This window comes from Macaca fascicularis, chromosome 4 (assembly GCF_037993035.2).
Source record: "Macaca fascicularis isolate 582-1 chromosome 4, T2T-MFA8v1.1".
NCBI classification, from domain to species: Eukaryota; Metazoa; Chordata; class Mammalia; order Primates; family Cercopithecidae; genus Macaca; species Macaca fascicularis.
Genome location: NC_088378.1, coordinates 94,969,724 through 94,983,196, shown reverse-complemented (window position 1 = coordinate 94,983,196; position 13,473 = coordinate 94,969,724). Strand labels below are relative to the sequence as shown.

The window sequence follows — 13,473 nt, the reverse complement described above, 5'->3', positions numbered from 1 at the left end:
CATGACATTACTCTCATTTGCCACATTAACCTTTTTTTTCTTTTCTATTTTAAGGAAAAGATAGAGTTTTTAATACCCCATTGTGTGAACAAGGAATCGTTGGATTTGGAATCGGAATTGCAGTCACTGGAGCTACTGCCATTGCAGAAATTCAGTTTGCAGATTATATTTTCCCTGCATTTGATCAGGTAAGTGAATGAATATTTCTAAGGTTGTTCAGTCCATGAAATACTGAAGTATTGCCACTACCCTTCCACCCACCCTTACCTGCATTCTAGGAACATTTTGTTACCCTTTTACTAATGTATTAGAATTGTAATTTTGTTATGAGCATCTATTTAAAGATCTAATAGAATAGTTTAAGCAAATAGATTGAGGTTGGGTGAAGTGGCTTACATCTGCAATCCCAGCACTTTGGGAGGCCAGGGTGGGAGGATCACTTGAGACCACGAGTTCAAGACCAGCCTGGGCAATGTAATGATAATGAGAACCCATATCTACAAAAACTACAAAAATTAGCCCGGTGTGGTGGCACATACCTGTCATCCCAGTTACTCTGGAGGCTGAGGTGGGAGGATAACTTAAGCCCAGGAGTCTGAGGCTACATTGAACTGTGATTACGGCACTGCACTCCCTGGGCAACAGAACGAGACCGTTTCTCAAAAAGAAAGAGAGAAAGAAAGAGAGAGAGAGGGGAGAGGGAAGAGGAGAGGGGGAGAGAGGAAAGAAGTGAGGAAGGGAAAGACGAGACCCTGTCTCAAAAAGAAAGAGGGGAAGGAAAGAATGGAAAGACAAGACCCTATCTCAAAAAGGAAGGAAGGAAGGAGGGAGGGAGGAAGGAAGAAGGAAGGAGATCGGAAGGGAAGGACTCTTTGTGCCATACCCTTTCTTTCTTTCTGCCCCTCAGATCGTTAATGAAGCTGCCAAGTATCGCTATCGCTCTGGGGATCTTTTTAACTGTGGAAGCCTCACTATCCGGTCCCCTTGGGGCTGTGTTGGCCATGGGGCTCTCTATCATTCTCAGAGTCCTGAAGCATTTTTTGCCCATTGCCCAGGAATCAAGGTATGTTCATTTATGTACTTTATTTGATTTCTATTTGATGTTTCCATTTTGGTTCATTCTATTAATATCTATGCTTATCTAGAGGAAAGAAAACAAACAGGATTCTTGGAATTTATGTGAACTTAACTGTACTTAAGAAAGGGAGGTTAGCAGTTCTTTTAAGTATGCTATCCAATGCCCAGTTTTACAGAAAGTTCTTTTTGAAGGAGGACTGGTTTTATAAACTCTGGCATTAATTAATTTTATAGACTTCAAAGAGTAAGACCAAGAACATAGTTGGTTTACCTCCCCTCTCTTTCAAAGCTTTATATTTCTCTCTAACTTAAGTCTTTCTCACTTAACTGATGATGGGGTGATTTTAATAAATCTTCTGTTTAGTCTGTATTTACCTCAAAGTCAGAGAGATAAGACTTTTGCTTTTAATCTATTTCTCACTTGTTAAAAAGACTGAGAGAAGACTGTTACCTACATTTTTTTTTTTTCTGTTTAAAGTAAGGTAATACTTGCTCAACCAATTAATTTTGAAGCATCTCCTTTTTATAGTCTGTCCTTCACAAAAGCTTAGGTCTTTTGATGGCAAAAATATTTTGAGTATGTTAAGTCTTAATTTTTTATATTATCTTTTCTGTTTCTGTTTATTGAGTAAGCTTTTCAGGGGATCATTATGGAAACCCATAAATGTGTGAATCCAGAGATGTATATTTGTTTTTTGATCACATGAATTGATTGTGAGCATGTGTCAGTGTTTTATTCTTATTTTCTTATTTGTTTTTTTCTGCCAGATCAAAGTTATAAGCTTATCTTAGTTGAGTAGATGTTACCTGATTTTTTAATGTGAGCTAGAAGTTGTAGAGTGGGAAAGAAGCCATGTGCGAGGCAAGTGCTTGAGCTAAACATTAATTTACATTTAATATTTAAAACATTATATTGTTTTTAAGAACAGATCTTTTCTGTCTGTCCCCTACCTTCTCTTTTCCTCCTTCATTTTCTTTCTTCCTCTTCCTTTTTCCTTTTTTTTTCAGCTGAAATGAAAATATACATAAAGTATAAAAGGCTAATATGAAGAAAGCAGATGAAGGGAAATTAAAAAGTAGGAACATAAGATAAAGACATTATGTGATGTGGTTATTAATGTGTTCAGAGGTCCATTTACAGAAAATAAAATAGTGACATTTTTGCTGCTCTTTTATTTTTAAAATAAAACCCTTCAATAAAAATGGCATAAAAGTGGCTTTGAAAGCCAAATATAGTTTGCCTCAGGGAATCTTGAGTCTTTGTGAGAAGTTCAGGTTTATTTTAATAACTTCCTGTATAATATTTGTCTTTAGACAATTATTTTATAATCATTTAAAATTAGGCAAAGTTCATGATTTAAGGCAACAAGAGATAGAAGAGAAGAGCTTGAGCTTTGGTATCAGTAGGAATTGGGTGAGACTCTCTGATCAAGCAAGTAGTATGACCTTAGGCAAGCTACTTGTTCTCTCTTAACCTCAGTGTCTATTTCTAAAATGAGGAAAATTATAATAGCTACCTAGTGGGGTTGCTATGAACAGATGAATTAATTCATAGAGTGTTTGGCCAAGTTTACACACGTACTTCCTACTGTCATTGTCATCTTCCTCATCATCACCCTCATTCTCGAGAAGGTCCTGGAGCCCTTTCCTGGGAGTGCAAGTGTGGACTCTCCACACTTTTCTTTTTGCTTTGCTATAACTGGACACTATGGTGCCTGGATCATAAAACTCAGTGGATTAATTTTTCACTTATGAAATGAAGACCATATTTTTTTTCGTGGGAAAGAAGCAGATTTTGACATGTTAAAACTGGAGAAGAGAGTTGCATGTACTTTGAAAGTAGAAGCAGATTATTAGTAGAAGAGATTTCTTTATAGATAAACACAGGTAGATATTAACAATATTACAGTTTTTGCTTTGATGAATGATCTTTGCATATTCTTTTTACTTTTTTATATAGGCAAGTTCAGCTTCTTAAGAGAAGAGTAGTATCTTAGTTAACAGAACATGGTAGGCATCCAATAAATATCTGTTGAATAAGAGGCATTTTTATTTTTATATAATATAAACTTAAGTGATAATTAGGCTTAAAATAACTACCCAATATCTATTTCTAATTAGTAACAATTGGTTATTTAAAATCAGTCCTTCTTAGAAGCGAGTTTACTGGGATATATTTTTACTAAAATTGTCTTAAAAAATCTGTTTTTGCAGGTGGTTATACCCAGAGGCCCTTTCCAGGCCAAAGGACTTCTTTTGTCATGCATAGAGGATAAAAATCCTTGTATATTTTTTGAACCTAAAATACTTTACAGGGCAGCAGGTAAAGGTTTTCTTTATTTTATATTTGTGAATATCTTTATATACTTTGTTTTTTTTTATAGCTCCAAAAGTTCTATCTTTTTTTTCCATGTGGTTGATTTATATTTTCCTTGTAGAAAGAATCTTGATTTCTTTTTTGGTATTTAGTTTGTCCTCAGGTGTAAATTTTATGTTTGGGAAAAATTCATCTAGCCATTTTATATTTTGATTGTAGAAACAAAGAGGAATTGTGAAGTGGTAGCAATAATAAAGCGACTATGTTTAACTACATAGTAGGTGCTTAGGAAATATGGATTGAACAGAAAAGTAAATGAGCTCATTTTACTAAATAGTATATGTTTCCTTTTAACTAAAGTGATCATAAAGGTCTTCCTTCATTTAAATCAGGATACCTTTGATTGTGAAGGAGGTGCTGTTAACAATTATGTTGTGCTATCAGGTCTATGCTGGGATGACTGTGTAAAGCAAACTGAGATGTTTGGTCATCCTCTTTTTAGCTCAAAATCCTGATTTTATAAAAATACATCCGTAACTGCTAATTTCTTCACTGTAATGGAAATTTTTAATAGCAAATGATTTGTTCTGTCTAAAGCATTTTAATCACTCCTGGAAGCTTCTTTCTCACTCTTCACTATGGACCCGTTCTCCCTACACCAAAATCAGCCACTTTCTGATTGTCGTCGGATTAGGTATACATGGTTTTGGGCTACATATAAATCCATGCACACTGCATATGTTCTTTTGTGTCTGCTTTCTTTTCCTCAACCTAATGCTTTTGAGAGTCATTCATGTTGCTTGTATCAGTAGTTTATTCACTTTTCGTTGCTGAGTAGTAGTCCGTTGTATGAATATCTATTGTTCATTTCTATTACAATAATATTACAGTTTTGTACAATATTAGAACATTACTACTTAGTAAGGAACATTGTCATTATATTGGATGAATATTCATTGTTCATTTCTATTACAATAATACCTTACAACTATGTACAATATTAGAACGTTACTACTAAATAATGAACATTGTCATTACATCATTGTTCATTGATAGTATTACCACTACTAAGTAATAACAATTTTTCTTGTTGTTATTATTTTTCTAAGTATTCTAGTCACTAGGGAAAGTAGCTTGCCCCTCTTCATCAAGCTAATTTTTTGTGAATAGCATTAGCATATTACAGTTATGTTTCTGGAGCCAACCTGCCAATCAATGCTTCTTGGCTGTGGGGAAAAGAACATCCCAAAATCTGAGGCATGTACAGTATTGTTCAATAAGTAGCATTTCATTGTAGTAATAGATCACAGTTAATTCATGGCCCTTGCAACTGGGCTTCTGTTTCAATGTATCCATTCCCCTGTGATGAGTTTTTCAAAGTGGATGTGTCATTTTACACTTTCGCTGGAGACTTTTCAGAGTTCCTGTTGCTCTTAAGTTTAAAAACAGATTTTAAATTAACTCTAGATTTATATGGACTCTATTATGGTCTGTATCCCATTATGTAATAAAAATGAATGTAAGAATTTAAAATTTTGAAGTGAATAGGAAAATATCAGTGATATATTGTGAATAGCTTTTTGATGAAAAGGATTTCTAGTACTTTGGATATCCTGTGGCTATTATATTTGTAATGCCAGCCAGCTGGTATGGTCAATCAGTAAAGAAATTTTGCAGTATTTAATAAATGGCGACTGAGTAAGAAATGTTTGAAAAAGTAATATTAACTTAGCTGCAAAATTTGAAACCAGAATTGGTCAGGCAAATAAATTTACAGGATTCCAGCTAAGAGAATGCACTTGAAAAGTTTGTCTTAAGCTTGGTCCTGGGAGAGATTATGAAAGACCCTGATGAGGTTCAGTGTTCAAAAGGTTTCCAGAAGTTTCCCCAATAATTTAAGACCTTTTATTTATGGAATGGTATCTCAAACACATAAATACATTTATGAATTATATAATTCCATAAACTTAGATATGTTATGCTAATATAAGGCCTTAAGTAATATGGAAATTTATTTCCCTCTAATATAAATGTCTAAGTTGGCAGTGCAGGGCTAGTGTGATAGTTCCTTAGTCATCAAGGTACCAGGCCTCTTCTCTCTGGTTGCTGTGCTGTCTTCAACATACAGTTTTCCGTTCCTGGTCCTAGGTAGCTGTACCAGCTCCCAATATCACATATGCATTTCAGCTACCAGGAAGGGGGAAGGAGGAAAGGAAAAGGTATTCTCCTTCTCTTTAAAGAATAACTTGAAGATTGCACGCATTAAATTTCACTTCCCACGGGTCACACCTAATCATATGGCCATGACCACACCTAACCACAGAAGAGGCTGAGAAAGCTAGTCTTTGGCTTAAGTGCCTAACTAAAAATTTAATTATTACACAATGACAGGAAATGGATATTGAGGGACAACTACCAGTCTCTACCACAATTACTTACATGGTTTCCAACAGAAGCTATAAATTTTAAGGAGGGGAAGAGATCTGTTTGAAATAATTCAGCTGTTTACCCTTTGACTCATAGTCTACTTCTAGGGATCCATTTCGGAGATACATTGGCAAAATTTGGAAGAAAATGTTACTGGTCACTGCAGTGCCCTTTAAATGAACAAGAACTGGAAACAACACATTTGCCCATCACTAGAAGATTTTAGGTTAGTTGAATAAGCTAAGCTCCATCCATCTGATGGGTCACACTGCTTTGTTTAAAGAAAGGAGACAGATCTCTTTATATCGTGGTAACAGTCAGGGTTTGATTGTAGAAGCAAAACTAGAAGAAGCAAAATTGGAAGATATAGGAAATATATTCTAAGCATCTGACCATTTGCAGCTGTAAAAACTAGTTAAACAGTCTAAGAAAGATGGTTGCTTCTGTGTTTGGTGCTATAACCTTAAGTCCATGGGGAAGACTGTGAGGAAGGGAAGATAGAAATAAAGTAGGGGGAAACAAGAACAAAATAGAACTTGCTACAATGGATTGGAACTTAGGTCCATCTCTCACCACCTCCAAGCCTTAGTGTAGGAAAAACGTTGGCTGCTAGGAGACCAGGTAGGCAGCTGTTTGAATAGCCTGTTTATGTGATGTCGTGGAGAAGGCCTGAATTAGCAGAAGGAAATGGGTTAGAAATTTTTTTAGATTATATGAAATATTTGGTGTCTAAATGAATTTAAGGAGGGGAAAGGAGAAGGAGGTGTTAATAGTAAGTGTAGAATAAGATTTTCTTTTCTGGTATTAATGAAGGAATAGTAGATTAGATACCCTGAAATAAATGGTGTGTGATTGTGTGTGTGCTGATTTTAAATATATATAAATGTCTAAGTTGGCAGTCCAGGGCTAGCGTAATAGTTCCTTATTCAGCAAGGTACCAGGCCCCTTCTCTCTGGTTGCTGGCATGAAAATGAGAACTCTGCAGAGTTCAAAAGCAAAGTGGAGCTCAGAATGATAATATAAACAGATGATGGGAGAATTGATAAACTGGAAGATAAAACCAAAGCAATAACCAGAATATAATCTAGAGAGATAAAGAGAAAGGAAAGAGAGGTTGAATGTAGAGGGATGCTGAGAAGGTCTAAATACTTCTTTTTTTTTTTTTTTTTTGAGATGGAGTCTTGCTCTGTAGCCCGGGCTGGAGTGCAGTGGCCGGATCTCAGCTCACTGCAAGCTCCGCCTCCCGGGTTTGCGCCATTCTCCTGCCTCAGCCTCCTGAGTAGCTGGGACTACAGGCGCCCGCCACCTCGCCCGGCTAGTTTTTTGTATTTTTAGTAGAGACGGGGTTTCACCGTGTTAGCTAGGATGGTCTCGATCTCCTGACCTCGTGATCCGCCCGTCTCGGCCTCCCAAAGTGCTGGGATTACAGGCTTGAGCCACCGCGCCCGCCTAGGTCTAAATACTTCTAAGGAAACAAACGTGAGTGTATTTCCTAATAATATTCATCAGCAAAATGTCGCTGACAAAAAAAGTGATTCCCTGGCATATTTTTGCCACTTTGCCTCATCAGAACTAAACCAGTGCAGTAGGAAATATTTCAGGGAAGCATCAACTACTGCCTGCTTTTCCCTCCTGCAGTACTATCAAGGTAGAGATGTTATTTTCTCAAGTCTGGAGTAGTAGTCCATATATAATCTCTAAAATAAAGTGGGTAAAGGATACTAGGTAAAGTGTTCCTTAGGAAGCTAAAGGTAGGCATCAGAAAGTTAACTTGTCAACTTTGAAAAGAATTTACCTGTAGTGTATAATTTTAATCTGTATGCATATCATTTATATTACTAAATCCTGTTTAAGAATGATTCACTTACAGAGGTAAACACAAGGCTTTTGCTTATGGTTGCAGTGCAGAGCTCTCACTCACTGGTTAATCTGGGCACCTCTGGGTTTCTTCTTTTCCTTGTAGAACATACTCTTTCCATGCTTACTGCCCTTATCTTACCCAATGTGGTTCTGAAGGGGCTGACAGTCATCTTATCGACCTCCCTGATCTCAGGACATGGCCATGTGCCTCAATCTCAGCCATTCTGATTTCTTTTCTGGAATTGTCTGTGTGGAGTCAGAATTTAACTTTCTATGGGTGGTTTGCCAGGGATGACGGGAGACTGGGGCTCCAAATTACTCTTACTCCTTTAAACTTCCTTTGATTAGTAAGCTTTTTTCACATCTCTCCATTTAATCTCATTTTAAGTTTAACATACTTTGAGTTTCAGTCTCCTGTAGATTTTACTAATATAATAGATAATTTTGACGAATGCATGATCTTGGCTAGAGAAGAGATGCCTCTTTTAAGATGAAAATATCCTTCGTTAATAGCACAATAAACTGCAGCTGTCATGATTTAACATAGGTACTTCTTTTGTCTTAGTAGGTGAAGTAGGAACCCCTTCTATTTACTCATAATCATATTTCATAAGGTTGCTGAGAGGATTTAAGTGAGATTATCCATGTGTGTATCTGCTTAGTCTTTAAGTGTGCTAGACACTGGGCTATCTTGTGTAGACATGGGGACTATGTCATTTAATCCTCACAACCAGCATATCGGGTCAATTCTGTCATTATCACCATTTTATAGATGAGGAACCTAAGGATTAGGGAAATTAGACAACTTGTCCAAAGTCACACAACCAGGATTGGGTATATTTAGGACAGATAGTGACTTTAAGAAACTTGCTCAAGCTCACAGAAATAATGAGTGATGGATTTAGGTTTTAAACCAAGACATTTTGACACCAGAGGCTGCTGTCTTTCTAATACTACGCTATTTTGCATCCCACCTAATTATTATTGAATAGAGGACATAAATGAAATATAACTTCCTCCAGTGTCCTAGTTTCATGTCAGGAAATAGTTGTCTAGATTTTAAAAGTTTCCCACATAATTAAAATGATCTTATTTTTTATTTTTCAAAACAGGGTCTCCCTCTGTTGCCCAGGACGGAGTGCAGTGGTGTGATCACAGCTCATGGCACCCTCAACCTCCTGGGCTCAGGTGATTCAGCCTTTGAAGTAGCTGGGACCACGGGCATATGCCACCATGCCTCGCTAATTTTCGTATTTCTCAATTTTTTGGGTTTTTGAGAAACTCCATTTTTGAGTTTCTCCATGTTGCCCAGGCTGATAGAATGATCTACTTTTTTTTTTTTTTTGAGATGGAGTCTCGCTCTGTCGCCCAGGCTGGAGTGCAGTGGCGCGATCTCGGCTCACTGCAAGCTCCGCCTCCCGGGTTCACGCCATTCTCCTGCCTCAGCCTCCCGAGTAGCTGGGACTACAGGTGCCCACAACCGCGCCCGGCTAATTTTTTTTTTTGTATTTTTAGTAGAGACGGGGTTTCACCGTGGTCTCGATCTCCTGACCTTGTGATCCGCCCGCCTCGGCCTCCCAAAGTGCTGGGATTACAGGCGTGAGCCACCGCGCCCGGCCAGAATGATCTACTTTTTAACTGAATGGAAATATATATAGTTGGCACTTTTTATCTGTGGGTTCCAGAGCCATAAGTTTAACCAACCACAGATTGAAAATATTTGAAAAAATAATTACACTGAACATGTACAGGCCTTTTTCTTGTCATTATTGTACTGAACATGTACAGGCCTTTTTTCTTGTCGTTATTCTCTAAACAATACAGTATAGCAGCCATTTACATAGAATTTACATTGTATTAGGCATTATAAGTAATCTAGATATGATTTTAAGGATAAGGGAGGTTGTGCATAGGTTCTAAGCAAATCCTATGCCATTTAGATCAGGGATCTGAGCATCCATGAATTTTTGTATCTTCAAGAAGTCCTGAACCAATCCTCCCTGCATACCAAGGGATGACTGCACCATTCATAGCCATGCTTTAAGGTAGTACATCCCTATGTAGTATATAGTCCAAGGTTTGAATATATATATATTGCATTAATTTCTCCATTGGCATAGGATTAATTTGCTTCTTTGAAAGTTATAAAAACTACATGTCACAGTCTGGTCTGGTTACAGGTAGGGGGTTGGGGAACCTTTGCACCTTGTAATCATTAGTCATTAAGGGATCTAGTCATAATGTTCCCAGATAGAGGCAAAGGCAGCTGGGAAACGTAGTCTTCCTGCATTTGGGCGAGAAGAGATGAGGTCGTTTGGCACCTGTGCAGCATTGTGCCAATCACAGCTCCTTTTGATCTCTCTGACTCCATCATTTCTGGGCCTGATCTCTCTGACTCCATCATTTCTGGGCCTGTGCTCATAAACTGCTCTCTGTGCAAACCTCTGTGCTGTGGTGACTCTCCCACATGTCCAGCCTTTAGAAATGATTTCTTTCAATTCAGCCATTAACTTTATAAATTGTACAGATGAAAATGAAAATAAGTAATACATTCTTTATGCAGCAGTTTTCTTGAATTTTATTTCTCTTTATTTTGAATATGCAATCAATATATATAAAACTTTAGGTTTCCTGAATGTGGAAGGAGAAAGTAACCTAATAATATTTTCAATTTCCTGATTATTTATTGTAATTATGACATTTGAGTGCAGTGAATCTTTTTAGAAATGGAAGAAGGACATTTAGAAAAGGTAGATAAGGCAGAACAATCTAGCTGGTGTAAAATGTACAAAATAGTGATGATTCAAAAAGAGAGTGAGTCAGTGTGACATTATCACATATAAGCATCTTGTGAAGAAGATATTCTTTAATGCCTTTTGGACTTTTGATTTTATTTAATTGAATGACACATGACATCGGTGATATTGAAGTAAATATGACTTTTATCTGTGATTCTTCTAGTGAGAAATCAAGACAGACTAAAAGACTAAAATCCTTGTATTGTCTGTCTTGTTTCTAGGATTTCTGGATAATCCAAAAATAGGTAAAAATAAGACATAATGATATTGAGGAACTTTTTTAGCAGATGCACTAATTGTATATGAATTCATATATTTTGAAGAGAAGAACATTATTTAAAGTAGCTTTTTAATGGTAGAAGACTTAAAATATTTTTGCCAAGTATCAGTGTTCATAAAGAGAGAAATTAATATTTTGTATTTTACGTTAAGCAGATTAATTTGTGCAGATTAGTATATTTAATACTAGGTACACTCACAAGAGTAAGTTGGATCCATTAATGGGAGAAATTGAATTCATTTGTTAGATTTTTGAATTAGTTTCTAAATTGAAATAATACTTGTACATAATTTAAAAAGTCAAATAATAGCTTCTAATAAAAAATAGCAGTTCCTCACCTTACCCTTCACCAAATCCATGCATCTTTCCCTACAAGCAACAACTTTTTTTTTTTTAATTATACTTTAAATTCTACAGTACATGTGCACAACGTGCAGGTTTGTTACATATGTATACATTTGCCATGTTGGTGTGCTGCACCCATTAACTTGTCTTTTACATTAGGTATATCTCCTAATGCTGTCCCTTCCTCCCTACCCCCTCCCCACAATAGGACCCGGTGTGTGATGCTCCTCTTCCTGTGTCCAAGTGATCTCATTGTTCAATTCCCACCTATGAGTGAGAACATGCGGTATTTGGTTTTCTGTTCTTGTGACAGTTTGCTGAGAATGATGGTTTCTAGCTGCATCCATGTCCCTACAAAGGACACAAACTCATCCTTTTTTATGGCTGCATAGTATTCCATGGTGTATATGTGCCACATTTTCTTAATCCAGTCTGTCACTGATGGACATTTGGGTTGCTTCCAAGTCTTTGCTATTGTGAATAGTGCCTCAGTAAACATACGTGTGCATGTGTCTTTATAGCAGCATGACTTATAATCCTTTGGGTATATACCCAGTAATGGAATGGCTGGGTGAAATGGTATTTCTAGTTCTAGATCCTTGAGGAATCACCACACTGTTTTCCACAATGGTTGAACTAGTTTACAATCCGACCAAAAGTGTAAAAGTGTTCCTATTTCTCCTCATCCTCTCCAGCACCTGTTGTTTCCTGATTTTTTTAATGATTGCCATTCTAACTGATGTGAGATGGTATCTCAATGTGGTTTTGATTTGCATTTCTCTGATGGCGAGTGATGATGAGCATTTTTTCATGTGTCTGTTGGCTATATGAATGTCTTCTTTTGAGAAATGTCTGTTCATATCCTTTGCCCACTTTTTGATGGGTTTTTTGTTTTTTTCTTGTACATTTGATTGAGTTCTTTATAGGTTCTGGATATTAGCCCTTTGTCAGATGAGTAGATTGCAACAATTTTCTCCCATTCTGTAGGTTGCCTGTTCACTCTGATGGTAGTTTCTTTTGCTGTGCAGAAGCTCTTTAGTTTAATTAGATCCCATTTGTCAATTTAGGCTTTTGTTGCCGTTGCTTTTGGTGTTTTAGATATGAAGTCCTTGCCCATGCCTATGTCCTGAATGGTATTACCTAGATTTTCTTCTAGGGATTTATGGTTTTAGGTCTAACATTTAAGTCTCTAATCCATCTTGAATTAATTTTCGTATAAGGAGTAAGGAAAGGATCCAGTTTCAGCTTTCTACTTATGGCTAGCTGATTTTCCTAGCACCACTTATTAAATAGGGAATCCTTTCCCCATTTCTTGTTTTTATCAGGTTTGTCAAAGATCAGATGGCTATAGATGTGTGGTATTATTTCTGAAGGCTCTGTTCTGTTCCATTGGTCTATATCTCTGTTTTGGTGCCAGTACCATGTTGTTTTGGTTACTGTAGCCTTGTAGTATAGTTTGAATTCAGGTAGCGTGATGCCTCCAGCTTTGTTCTTTTGGCTTAGGATTGTCTTGGCAATGCAGGGTCTTTTTTGGTTCCATATGAACTTTAAAGCAGTTTTTTCCAATTCTGTGAAGAAAGTCACTGGTAACTTAATGGGGATGGCATTGAATCTATAAATTACCTTTGGCAGTATGGCCATTTTCACGATATTGATTCTTCCTATCCATGAGCATGGTATGTTCTTCCATTTGTGTCCTTTTTTATTTCACTGAGCAGTGGTTTGTAGTTCTGCCTGAAGACGTCCTTTACATTCCTTGTAAGTTGGATTCCTAGGTATTTTATTCTCTTTGAAGCTCTTGTGAATGGGAGTTCATTCCTGATTTGGCTCTCTGTTTGTCTGTTACTGGTATATAAGAATGCTTGTGATTTTTGCACACTGATTTTGTATCCTGAGACTTTGCTGAAGTTGCTTATCAGCTTAAGGAGATTTTGGGCTGAGACGATGAGCTTTTCTAAATATACAATTATGTCATCTGCAAACAGGGACAATTTGACTTCTTCTTTTCCTAACTGAATACCCTTGATTTCTTTCTCTTGCCTGATTGCCCTAGCCAGAACTTCCAACACTATGTTGAATAGGAGTGGTGAGAGAAGGCATCCCTGTCTTGTGCCAGTTTTCAAAGGGAATTTTTCCAGTTTTTGCCCATTCAGTATGATATTGGCTGTGGGTTTGTCATAAATAGCTCTTATTATTTTGAGATATATTCCATCAATACTGAATTTATTGAGAGTTTTTAGCATGAAGGGCTGTTGAATTTTGTCGAAGGCCTTTTCTGCATCTATTGAGATAATCATGTGGTTTCTGTCTTTGGTTCTGTTTATATGCTGGATTACGTTTATTGATTTGCGTATGTTGAACCAGCCTTG

At 36.9% G+C, this 13,473-nt stretch overlaps 1 protein-coding gene across 3 annotated transcripts in view; it reads left to right on the top strand.

The window, feature by feature from the left end:
• BCKDHB (branched chain keto acid dehydrogenase E1 subunit beta) overlaps positions 1 to 13,473 on the top strand; it is a 244,674-nt gene that overhangs the window by 58,583 nt on the left and 172,618 nt on the right. For all 3 annotated transcript variants that reach the window (XM_065543803.1, XM_065543802.1, XM_005552488.4), the window contains exons 4-6: positions 55 to 188; positions 908 to 1,063; positions 3,292 to 3,400. In XM_065543803.1, coding sequence (XP_065399875.1) covers positions 55 to 188; positions 908 to 1,063; positions 3,292 to 3,400 — 399 coding nt within the window. The remainder of the gene's footprint in view (positions 1 to 54; positions 189 to 907; positions 1,064 to 3,291; positions 3,401 to 13,473) is intronic.